The following is a 13870-nucleotide window of genomic DNA, read 5'->3' as shown; positions in this document are numbered from 1 at the left end:
AAATAGAACTAAAATAAAAATTTGAACTATCCAAAAAATTAAATTTAGAAGAATTGAATGCTCTTAACATTAAGTTAAATAGGGCTAGAGAAAAATCTCAAATTATCGAAGGATTCGAATTTGCAATTCGAGTTTTGCGAATTATTTGATTAATTATATGCTTTTAGATTATTCTGCAACAAAGATATTTTTTTTTTATTTTTTATTTACAGTTTTCGTTTCGTTATATTCAATATTTGTTATTCTTTTTTTTTCTCAGCTTTTCTCCCCGTCTTTTTTCATGGAAGAAAGGATAAAAAGTAGCAAAATTTCTTTAATTTTTTTTGTTCCATGACAAATTTCTTCAGAAAACTCCAATCTGGAGAAATGCATGACTCACGCTATTCCCAACAACTAAAATAACAAAACAAATCCCCTCTTCAGACTTTATGGTCTAACGGAAGGGGAGGGGCAGAAAGAAGAGGGGGTCAACATGGCGTCGAATCGTCTGTAACAGACCACAGCTGCCGGGGAACTGTGCTGCCCTCTATCGCAACGCTCCGCTATATGGGACCCTTCTCGCTCTCATACCGCTGTTGCTCCCTTAACTACAACCTCTATAGGTAACAAACCAATACAGTTAAGGCCCGGTTCCCACCTCAAAATAAGCGAGATGTCTGACTGTAAGTAAAATATGGCATTTCTTCTTAAATCGTTTGCTATGCTTTGTTTTAGGACCGGCATGCTCTAATGTATAGCAATTTTTAAGAGAAAACGAAACCATATGCGCTTGATTTAATCGATTTAAGGGGTGAAGTTTTCGGCATGGAAAACCGATTTTAGGCGTGGCCCCCGCCGATCTTAATTTTTCTGGATCGTTTCTTCTGTCATTTATCAATCAGCAAACGGGTCAGCAGTTTTTATTTAATTTTCGGCCACAGCTGTGCCCAATTTTGGTTTTATTGGAAATAAGTAGGGTGCGATTTTTCATCAGAGTTGCTTAATTAAATTGTAGCAGAATGTTTCTGGTGGAAGAATGCGAATGCAGGAGTTCCGTTGCTTGATATTGGTGATAAAATAATTTAATAGCATATATTTCGTTAACTAGATATAAGCGAATTTGTTATTGAAATTTAGCTTTGATCGATTAGTAATTATATATTAGAAATATAAGATGGTGTCAAATGCAACTGCACTCTATAAGATGAGAATTTTATATTTAAATTAAAATGCTCAGTTTTTGTATTAAATATTTGCTGTAAAGAAAATGCTTTACTTTCAATGATGTAAATGAAATGTATTACTAAAATAGCGGTGGCAACAGATGAGCTTTGAGTGAATTAAAAAAGTAAGAGTAAATAACCGTTTATTCTCATGCTCTGTTTCATTATGTTAAGCAATAAATATTTCAAATATAGTTATAAAATAGAAGATTTTTAAAAAATATGATAATAAGTAAAAAATTAACACATTTCTTTTACATAATGTCTCTAAAAGTTGTCTCTAATGTGCCTTCTACACATGCCTTTAAAAGAAAAAAAAATGCTTGAAATATAATCTATAGAATTTAATTACCGATACATTTTGGAATGAAATAGATGATTTTTCTTGATTTTACTATTAGGATTTTCTTGCTCTAATTTACTCTTTACTTCTTTTTTACTTTTTTTCTTTAATATTCTTTTAAAAGTGAAAAAAGAATTAATTAAAAGGAAACTAATTTTTTAACAGCTTCGATATAAATTTTGTTAGTTATTATTAATATATATTTATTAAGGAGAGTGCGCATATGTAAGATTTAAAAAAAAATGCTGAAACCATTATAATTTTTATTGTAAGATGTGTTTATGAGATGGTTAAAATAACAAATAAATTATTATCTTGCTCTGTATACAATTGACATTTTGCGTCCGTTCTTGAATTAATTCATTATGAATATATGTACATTTAACTATAATTAAGTAAAGAAACAGTTTTCTCTGCAACGAAAAAAAATTATTGAAATGATATTTTTATCAAACTATTATGAGTTTTTATATCCTAACATGCATTTTTCACTGTATTGCATTGCTTTGTTAAGATTTTTTTTAAAAGTATATTTACCTTTAAAGAATATAATTTAATAAAGTTTTTTCCTCGCTGCTTAAGATGTAGATAAAATGTAGACAATTCTAGTTTTGAATATAATATTTCGATTAGAATTGAGCTTACAATTCTTGACGAAAATATAATGATACACTTAGTTTTAGCAAGTTTTAAAAACTTTCGAATCAAACCATTTATAAAATTGATATTAAATATTAAAATCATAATTTTTACTCTGAAAATTGATCAAAGTTGTGGTGTAAGATTTTCTATCCTTTTTTTACTTATTACTTTATCTTAATCTATTTTATTTTTTAATTAAATAAAGAAATAATTTAATCAAACTTCATAAAACCAGTTTGTTAATAAATATTTAGAGATTTAATTAATGATTTAAACGCTATCAATGTAGATTAAAAAATTAATTTCATAGTTTAATTCTTTATTTAACAGATACGCAAATATAAGCGTAGAATTTTAATGTTCTAAATTATTCAATTCTTTGTGACAATTTTTTTAAAGAGGCATATTTTTTTAATTAAAATTGATATCATTGAACCAAATCAATTCTTTTTTTTTTATGTAAGATCAATTCTTTACGACGGTATGAACTTTTGTCTAACCTAAAGGTAAGATTTCGTTGAAATAATATTTCTAGTCTGAGAAGTGAATCTTTAAATATTCTCCTGATATATTATTAATTTAGAAATAGTATTTTGAATTCACTCTCATGTATTCGACTTAATTATTTTATTAATATATTAAAAAAAAGTCTATGTGCACAACCACTCATTATAGGTAAGCTTCATTCCAAGAAAGTCCAGTAATTTCATCTATTTCTTAACGCTAGTGTGGCTTAGAAGTTTGGAGAGGACGATGTTGTCTCAAGTATTGTCCTTGTCATCTTTTCATCGCATAGAAAATTATGAGGTTCATCCTAAAATTATTCCGACTTTAATTTTAAAACGAAACGTTAGTCAAATCAACAGAAACATAATTCTGTTGATTTGAGTAGCGTTTGAAAAAGACGGGCATTTAAAATTAGCGCATTTGGAAGCTATAAATGAGGTTAATGCACTGGACATAAGATAATTGTTAATTCATTTCATTGTTCATCATTTGGATTGATGTGTCTTAAAAATAATCAGATAATCTGTTATATTTATGGAATCATATTATATTGGAGTTTTTTCTTGTTGATTATGTTAATTGGAGTTCAGTTCGATGCACAATTGAACAGGTCTAAGAATGACTCATTTCATTTTTTTCATTTCAGTTCATTCGTGGAAGGAGGAGAGCAATGAATTAAAAAAAATCTATTAACATTTTTACAGTATTAAGATTTTTATTATAAAAATTTTATTAATTTAATATTTTGAAAATAATCGTGCTGTTTAACATTTCTACACAATCATAATTTTTAAAAGTTAAACAATACTTACGTGAAGAAAATATTCTATTCTTATTCTTTGTCCTTATTCAGGAAAAATTGTCTCTATTAACTATTATCATATTTAAAAAAAATGTGAAAAAAATATATTTATGTGAGGAATATTTTATTCTTATTTTTTTGTCCTAATTCAAGATTTTTTTTTTTTTTGCTTTTCACCAAAGTAACTCTTAAGTAAGCATCCTACCCAACTTTTGCAAGACGTGTATCAGAGGTCAGTAGAATGCAGATTAAAGCATTAGGATACCACTATCAGACTGATCCATTTCTTGAAGCAAATATGCAGGTGTTGAATTTTTTTTCAATCGTCTCCAGCCCCCGCATTTTAAATTCCGAGTAAATTATTTGGTCTGTTGGTTTACCATAACGAGCACACCCCGTTAACATGGGCAGATAGAAACAACAAAGCATGATTCATAAATGACGTAACAAGGTCACAGTGATCTGAGTCATGGAGGTTGTGAACCCACATGAACCAGCTGGACGCCCTGTGGTAGTGGAAACAACCAACAGATAACCGCTTTATTGTGTGTGTAGGAAGGATGCTTATCAAATCTTCATCGTTTCAAATCTCATTAAAAAAATAATTTTCAAAAAAATTTAAAACATAAGAAAGTCGGGCTTTAAGATGTATCTGTGGTCATCTCAAATTGCAATACAGTAGCAAAGTAATAAAAGTTTTTAAAGGAGTTTTAAAAAAAGTAAAAAATTAACCAACGGACATTTTTCTCATACGAAATCTTCCACTATCTTAAACAGGTAATGTAAAAAAAGACAGAAAAAAAATGATCTTTAAGCCAAATGATTAAGGAAGAAACAAGTTTTTTGTGTCAATTCTTTCTGAATGCTATTCGTATAAAACTGAGCAAATATTCCGAAATTTTACTTTGTTTGCTGTGTGAGATGGCATCGATATGCGAGGTTCGATCAGATAAGCGAATATCTTTCTTGTTGAATTGATAAAAAAACATAATTCTTGCTCCATTTTTATAAAAAAGTAATTAATTTAATTCTGTATTGTCACTATTAATTCTTTTATGCTGATGATGGGTAGCATATATTAACTAAAGAAAAGCGCGAGTGAAAGAAAACTTTAAGAAAAGAGTGATAACGTGGAATATATCTTTAAATCTGAAGATAATTTTGAAGAAGAATTAAGAAACAGGAATAAATAAGCTTAAACTTAAAACGACGGAAATGCTTTAAAGAGAATAAAAATCAAATGATATTTCTTGGTTAGGTAATTGATAAATTTCACACGAACAATTGATTTTTCATTAAACTAAACAGAATTTAATTCTAATGAATCGAAAATAATATGCAACCATCGGGAATGGTTTCCTTCAAATTTTCTCGTATTCTTTTCAGAAAGCTCTTGATCTAATTCCTCTGCATAAAATTGTGGGCTTCAGGTATGACCGTGAATACTTTGCATGGCATTGGTGAACGATAGTTACGAAATAAAGAGCCTTGGCGTGAACAGAGCATTTTTGCTGAATCTATCGAGAGAATATGTAATTGACCGATCGATTGACACCAAAATTTGGCTCGAAACTGCAGTTGTAGCAACGAGATTTCATATCGAATTTCATTGATTTAAATCGTTATATTTATGAATTATTGGGTTTAAGTGGATACGAAAATATTGAACGATAGATGATCAACTGTCTGTTGGATTTATATTTATATTTATATTTGAATAGGAGTAATTCACATATAATTGGGAGTAATTTACATATTTCTTTAGATATATTAATATTCTGCGTAATAACATTCTGTATTTAATACGGAAGATTTTTGCTTTCATAATACTATTTCTACAGTCAGAATTAGAGTAGAAGCATGCATATTATCAAGTAACGGTGATGTGATTTCTAGTTTCTCTGTATATTGTTAGCCTGAGTTGCCAGGGAACTCTACTTTTGTAAATTATACTAAACAAAACAAAAAAAATCTTGTTTGAATTAATCAATATTTACCTTTCTAAAGTATAATTGTTAGAGATAATTTCTTAAAATTCATTTCTTATTTCAAAACGAAATGTGTGCTCGAATTACAAAATTGTAATTTGCCTAAAATTTTCGAGCAATGAATCGACCTATCTGTCCCAATCGTGGACTGAGTGTCTGAGAAACGATCGCTGTAATCCACAACCGCAATCATACGCAAGATAAAAAGAAAAGTAGACGGAGAAGCCATCCGATGCCAATGTAACCAGTCCCGTTGTTCTTTGTATCCTTTCGTTAGAGTCACCTTTCTGGACGGCTGTCAGATTGTGATCGTTGCTATGGCAACCCAGCGTCACTGCAGCAGACGGTCAATAACCGAGGGGGGTTGGAACTTGCGTCTGCCGTTGGTTTTGCGTTTTGTGATATTTTACTCCGAATCTTATCTGCCTACGAAATAAAAATAATAATGTAGCAATAGTGTAATCACAACGAGATTTATGTTTTTTTAAACAAGTATTTTTATCGTCTGTTTATATCTGTAAATGTCATGACTACGCTACTACAGCCGTGGTTTTTTCTTCTTCTTTTTTTTGTCCCTTTCTGAAAATGAAACAAAATTGTTCTGTTTAAACATTAACATGACCTAAATTTTAGAAATCGTTTGAAGTGATGTCGGTACGACGCAAGCAATTAAGATAATTAGTGGAGATATACTGATAAAAATGCTCTGCTGAAGTTGTAATCTGAGTTGTAACGTTTTTCAAGTAATTACTGCCTTTTTTTTTATGCATTCGAGTTACTTTTAATAATTTATGAGAATATAATCATATTACAAGCAAAATGTCATTGTATTTCATTAATTAGTCGGAGAAAGATGTTTATCCTATTTGTCGTTTTTCATTATTTTAATTTATACGCAATAAAAGAGATCGTTTTCTCTAATTGCCAAAAATAGAAAACTTAACCATTAATTATTTATTAGTTGGAAATTGAATATTGCATTGGACATCAATCTGAGGGTTTTTTTTTTATTATTATTATTTTAAGTGCATATACAACAATAGCAAACATCAATGATTATTTTTTTCAGATAATAATATTAATAATAATCAGTACAGACAGTGGCGTAGCATAGCGGGAGGGTGTGGCGCTGCCTATGCGGTAAATTTTGGATTCAGCAAGATTTTCTGGTAATAATAATAGCTTGCAATCTGGACTTACACTTAGTCACAGAGATTGATATAGTTTCGGTATTATCTTTAGCCCAATACTATAACTTAGACGATGGTCTGAGAATATAGATAAAAATATGTGATTATTAATCATTCAACAAGGTCAAGTTATTTAGCATATAAACATAAATTTCACCGAAGTGTAAACATTAACAAGTTTAGAGTTGTGTTCTCTAACATCAAAAAGAGTGACAAAGGAATGGTTTAGCCTCATTGACTGCCGTCAAAATCATTTTTGGAACTTGGATGGCTTATTCTCATTCCAAAGCATCTCCATTTTACTTTTGTTGCGGTAGGTTTGTGAATATAAACAAATCGAATGGATCAAAGTTTCTCTCGGCTGATAGATTTAATACTTGGTGAAAACTGAATTCTAAAGTTTCGAGTCAACCGACTACAAAACCGAGCTCAAAATTATTACAAATAGAGCAAGTTAGAGAGTATTCTTCTAAAAGAAGATCGTTGACAAGAAAGAGCAAAACCTTGTGATAAAGAAAACAAAGAAATTGGTAAGAAATTTTTATCAGAATATTCGATGTCTTAAGGTTCCTTGCGGAACAATATTTGATTTTACGTGGTCACAGAGAAAACGATACTAAGCTCCAATGGAGGCAACTTTTTACAATTGCAACATTTAACTGCAAAGTACGATCCTTTATTTGGTGAACATCTTGTAAAATCTAAAACAGGAGTTCAAATTTAATCACTAACTGGCGCTAGAAATATGAAACGAATTTTTTAGAATTTTGGAAATAAAGTTGGCCAGCATTATACCAAACTAGGAAAAAAAGGCCAAATGTTATTCTATTATATTCAACAGCACTTTGGATATTTCTCACAAACACCAAATTGTGTTTCATATTCTAGTCGATATTACTTATTACATAAAATCAAGATTATTATTTTATAAAAACATACATACACGACCTCTGTATTTATACCCTGCGAAATACACAATAATAAATGTATTCTTGCCGGAAATCTCTTTAGAATTTCTGTTATTCGTTAAAATTTGGAGCGTTTTTGATATAAATACTTAAATAAAAGAGTGATAAACCATGCTATGCTACTGAGTATAGAATTTAAAAAACAAACAGCAAAAAAAATTCAATCCTTTTTTATTGTTCAAAGCATAACATGAGTTTATTCATTTGCAAAAAAAAAAAATAATAACAATAATAATAATAATAATAATTCACAAAGTTGAATTAATTCGGTGTTGCAGCTTCAAATTAGGTTCATTTACTTATGAAATAGTTGTATTTATTCTTAAATGTTTATTCTCTAGGTTTTTAAAAAAATTATTCCATTTCAGTTTTTCTTGGGATTTTTAAAATTGTTAAATCATTTAAACATTCCATCCTTCCTAAACATTCCTTAATTCAAGTAATTTTTGTTTGAAGTCATCGTTTCTTTTTACTGACGGAAAAGTTCTTTTTTTAAATATTCAAAATTATTATTCAAAGCAAAAAGAGAAGAAGAATTACACAAAGCAAAAAGTTAATGATAAGAATTTGCCGTGAACTTAGGCACTTTCTGAAAAGATATTTTCCTCATTTTTGCTAACTCGGCAGTTTTTGGGGGGTTTAGGAAAAGTAAAGATTCGCATGACTCATCAAATTGAAGTACAGTGTTTTATCTTTGAAATTAAGTGTCTCGGAAAAGATTCCATTTTAAAGCCTCGAATAAATTGGATTTATCACGTATTTATCAATTCTTCTTTTTTTAATATATATTCACTGAAATAATACCTAAGAAGCTACAATGCATTTTCTTAAAAATTGATCTTATTAAAAGCTTAAGTAGTTAAATCTCAATATTCAAAGTGACTTTTGAATTAGACAGCTTATTTTCTTATACATTATATTCTAATGAAAATATCAGTACGCATCATGTATGTGTTTGTTTTGTCAAAAAAAAATAATAATCAACTTTAGTTCAATTTTTATATTAATGAAATGCTTATGAAATAAACAAATGATGTGTGCTTTATAAGCATTTTGACTGAAAAGGAGTTTAAGATTGATAATAATCCAATTTGTGAATTTTCAGTTTTTCAAGTCATTTTTTTCTATTTAATTTCATTAAAGTGTTGTTTACAGTTTGATCAATAAAGGAATTTCAAAACTGGATGTAGCAGTGTGATAAGTAACTATTTTTAATTTATATATTATTAGATGATTTCTTTATTAAAGTCTGTTCGAAAAAATTCGCCGTCTGACTTTCCAAAGTTATTTATTTATTAAAAATCGTATGATTTACTACGAATTCTCAGTGAATTTTCACAGGAAACTTCATACACTTAAATACAGTTTACAGTAATATACATCCGAAATCTAAAGAATTTTGCTTAGTCGGAATTACCCCCTCCCCCCTAAAAAATAAGAATCTTTCCAGATAATCCTACATGCTTTATCATTTTAATATGAAAATACAGGTTATAAAATCAATGTGCTACCCCACTCATAAACATTAAAAAGATATTTTCATTGTCATAAATATACATTTTTAGTACCTGAAATTTTTTTTCTTTCCCTTTGAGATTATTAAGTTTATTTTTAGTAGAACGCAGTATTATATTTGTAATCTAGTTTAAGAGAATTTTGCAATGTCTGGACAAAACTTCGCAATTTCGTAGTACGAACATTAATCCAAGTAATAAGTCCTCTCGTTTGCAATTAAATGATTACTTATTAGAAGTTACAGAAGTTTAAATAAAGATTTGGAAGTTAAATTTCCGTTGCACTTTTTCAGCCGAAAATTAAAAAGCGTAAAAATCTTTATTCGAATTTTCTGATTCGAAATCTTGTGTTTTAAATAAAGTTTGTTAATTAATTATAGATAATACCAGAATCATTTTACACTTCAGAAATCCGACAATACGGCATTCACTTTCATTCTAAAACTGTTTTAGAAATAAGGAGATCTCTTAGCATCACGCAATGTAATACACGGGGATTGAATTTAATGCCATTATCTATTTAAGAAACAAAGACGCTGTTAAGCCTTTGTTGGAAAAACCCATGATCCAATTAATGCTAAGTCCTGTCGAGTTGGCAGGAAACGCTTTGGATCTCGTAGTAAATCGTGCTGTTTATACAAGGGAAAGGTTAGGCAGTTCGACTATTGAGATATTGAAGAGATGATGATAGAAAAAAAAATGGCGCAAATTTGGCAGAAATATTATCTGAAATTTACCAGTGTGATTAAAGGGGCGATTGGAAATGTGAAAATAAGAAAAGATTCTCTATAACAAAGTAGAAAACCGAACGGTTACAGTTCTGTTTACTAAATGAAAGTATTTCCGATCGAAGGAGTAAAATGTTTAGATAAAAGTTTCACAAGCATTAGCAGGTTGTAAATATCTCTCAATTGAAAGCAAACGATTTAAAATTATTTTTTTAACGAAAAATTTTGAATACGTGCTGACGGAGAAAGGTCAGAATCTTATCATATATTATTAAAAAGAAACTTGTTATAATTCTTTTGTTGCGATGACGATGATAATTTATTCGCAACATTTTAATATGTTAGATCTTTTATTAAAATTGCTTTAAGTAAAATTATTACACCGTATAAAAATACAAGCATAATAGCTTCCCTACATTTAGAACTTAAGGCTTTTTTTGTTTTTGTAATAATGATATATTTCACATAACCACAAAGCAAAGCATTTTTCAGAAAAATAAAATCTACACTATTTACATATTTTTGTTTTAAAAAACAATGTAAAGGGGCTTTAAACGCCATAAGACACGAACCGTTGATTTCTGCTTTTTCATAAGGCATTATATTTTTGACTGTATGATTCCATAATTATTATATATATATATATATATATATATATATATATATATATATATATATATATATATATATATATATATATTAGAGTTTGATACTTCAAATTGCATTTTAAAACAGTAGTGTTTCTTTCATTTCTTGAGAAGTTTTCGAATTGCTAAGTGTTATTATCAAGGCTCTACTAGCAACATTATTAGATGGAATACGAAACGATAAAAGTTAAACAGATGAATGAACGTTTTTCGTATAAATCCTTTCAACAGATGATTTATAATTATATAAAACTAAAAATATTAGGTGAATCCGAAGGAGAAAATGAAGGATTATTTCCATATCTGTATTTATCAATTAAGATGATAAATACAGATAAATTAATCGACGCTAAAATTAGTCACTAGAATGTATTTAGGATATTAACCACTAGAATATCACACTAGAATAAACACATTGGATCACTTGTGATTTTACAAATTATAAAAATTAATATTTAAACTGAATATTACTTTATTCAATCTGCAAGCAACCAAGTATGCTTTCCCAAGTTCTAAAGTCATTAACTCCTATTTATTTAATTATTTTTATAACATTCTTCTGATAAGAAATTCTTAAAATTATCAAGACTCAGTTACTTGTTGGAAATACGGTGTATCACGTTTATGGATCATTTTTTTGGACTCAGATTTTTCATTTTAAAATAATTGGTCTCTTGAAAATGGAGAAATAGCATGGCGAGTAAAAAAGTGTGGCATTTTTATATATAATATTCGAAATAATAGTTTAAGTCGATTTATTGTTGGATTCGCAAGGTTACGCAACCGAACTGACGTTGTACTTGTGTACAATCGATCACCCAGCCACCACTGAACGAAGCAATATCGAAGGATGTACTATTTGTATGTGAATGAATCTTGCTTTTACCTCATGACTTGAATAATTCAATCTGAAAAAAAACTTTTCACAATAAGAAAAAAGTTTTTATTTTTATAATATAGAAAATGCAAATAGAGAAGTTCAGATATAACTTTGTGTGTATTTCATCAATTTTTAATGCTGTTAACACCCCTGAAAGACTGTTTAATGCACTATTTTCTCCGAAATATGAGAAATAAGTATCTCCACACTTCCACAGAAATAAGATCTTGACCAAGAGCCGAAAATGCATTAGCTCTTTTCTCTGGAGTAATCTATCCTCGCGAAGAGGGTGTAATGTGGAAAAATCATTAATAATCCGGCAACTGATAGCATCCATTGATTTCTTGACTCCTGACCCTCCGGGAAAACGGGAGGTGGCAACGATGAAGATGAAGATGGTAAGAGGAATCGATTCTCTTGAAGGAGAGAGACGTGAGGAAATTCATTTTCCCCTTCGCAGGAGGAAATTACTCAGCTCCGAATGAGATCCAGAGAAAAGAGTTTTTGCTGTTTATTCGGTTGATTGAATTTCGCTTCTGGGTTCCGATCTCTAGAAGAAGTCATTTGACTTTTTCTCCATGTCGTGAAATTCTATTGCTTTTAAATGCCCTTGAAGAAAAGCAGAGAAAGGCTTTTAAATTGCAGTTTTTCTTGAAAGTTCTTTTTTAACTTTTATGTACAGGATTCAGGGATCATTTACTGCCTGTCTATCAGGAAAACTAAAACAAACATAAAATCTGCGCTTGTCTGTTGTCGTGGAAACTGGGCTTGGCTCACTTTCTGTAGGTGATGCTCATAAGCCATTCGTTCGAAGCTGGTAATTTAAGAAAGAAATAAAAAAAAAATAGTTTTCGCCCCTCAACTGTTTATTTTAAATAATATCGTCTCCGTTACCATGCCAGCTGTCATTACGCAGCCTTTATGTCTGAGCTGGCTCTAATGGTAAAGTGTCTGTAATGAGGCGTAATGTATTTATCGTGTTTCGCCAACGCAGATGTCTTTTGAAAAAGGGATATCAGTGCCAGGTGTTGGATAGCTATCGAATTCCCTTTCCAGCTTTGTATTATTAATGTAATTTGTGATCAAAATTTGTAATTTTGGGGTTGTTTCGTGAAACTTCTCTTCGTGACAACAAATCCATATTGGCATGCTACATTTTGTGATCGAAGTGCGAGCGCTTTGTTTAAATGAATAGTAAAATTAAAGGATTTGCCATGAAAGAAATATTTCTTTAAAATTGGTATTGAAAGCTGTACATGATTGCTTCTTCAAATTATTGATAATTTATATGTATTAGTATATTTCCTAAGTAAAATAAGTTATTCAGTTTGATTTTTTTTCAAATTTACAAATAAGTACCTTTATTTTCTCATTTTGTACAAAATGAAGTATTGAAGTAGATACTTTCGCATTTCCTGTTATTTGCTTTATTCTGAAACACAGTATTTAGTCTGAAATTCGTTCCTCAGGAAAGTCTAAAAGGTCGAAAGTCCTCAAAAAATATTTTAAAGAAGGTTATAAAAATGCATCTAAAATTATATTGCGATAAATGCATATAATGGTAAAAGATTTTGATCTTTTTTCTTTAATTTTCCTTATTATTTTTCCATTTTATTTAAAATCCATTTAAACATTTTGTAGTAATAAAAATTTTTGAATTACATAGTTAATTCTTCGTATGATGACACGTTCATTTTTAAACCACCAGACATTTTACAATACTTCAAATCTAGATCTGATGTTATTGTTTAAATCAAATTTTTTACGGAAAAAATTGATATAATTTACAAATAAAATAACTAATGATGAAATATTTTACAATAAAAATTAACCAAATAATTATTTTGAATATTAGTATGATTCTGAAAAAAATCTATCATGAAAATCAAGTTTTTATGTAATAATTCATAAAATGTTTGTAAGAAAACACCTTCAAAGAAATCTTATTTAAAAATGCAAAATTTTAACAGCTTCAAATAATGTATTGGATAATTTATTTTTAAAATGTTAGTACGAAAAATCTGTTCCCGAATTCAGTTCAATTGCAATAAAAAAAATTTAAATTTAAATTTGTAAATGAAATTTGATATAAATATTTGCATAGAGTAAATTTAAGTAAAATTTGTTAACACTTCTGGAATTTTTACATTTTATATTTTAATTGAAAGGATAATTTGGTGGTTCTTCATAAAAGTTTAGTGAACTTCGATTCCCATACATTTAAACAAAATTATATTAATTTGTTATTTGTAAGGAATATAGATGTAAAAGTAAGTGCTAAGAAACTCTGCATGCATCGAAGCAACGATTTTTAAGTGATGAAACTGTACATCAGTTTTTTTTCCTTACCCATACGTTTTTCCTTTCTCGTATATGGAATATTCAAATGGAAAATATTGAATTCATCGAAAAATTCAAAATCGAGATTTTCTTACTGCGTTTTAGATCTTACTGAATCA

At 29.0% G+C, this 13870-nt stretch overlaps 1 protein-coding gene across 1 annotated transcript in view; it reads left to right on the top strand.

The window, feature by feature from the left end:
* The first annotated feature begins 518 nt into the window (after positions 1-518).
* LOC129981740 (stathmin-1-A-like) overlaps positions 519-13870 on the top strand; it is a 32994-nt gene continuing 19642 nt past the window's right edge. Inside the window, exon 1 of the mRNA XM_056092710.1 lies at positions 519-662. Within this exon, the coding sequence (XP_055948685.1) occupies positions 653-662 (10 nt within the window). The 5' untranslated portion in view covers positions 519-652. The remainder of the gene's footprint in view (positions 663-13870) is intronic.

This window comes from Argiope bruennichi, chromosome 8 (assembly GCF_947563725.1).
Source record: "Argiope bruennichi chromosome 8, qqArgBrue1.1, whole genome shotgun sequence".
Lineage (NCBI taxonomy): Eukaryota > Metazoa > Arthropoda > Arachnida > Araneae > Araneidae > Argiope > Argiope bruennichi.
Note: the sequence above shows the minus strand (reverse complement) of the source record. Positions and strands in the feature narration are given on the sequence as shown.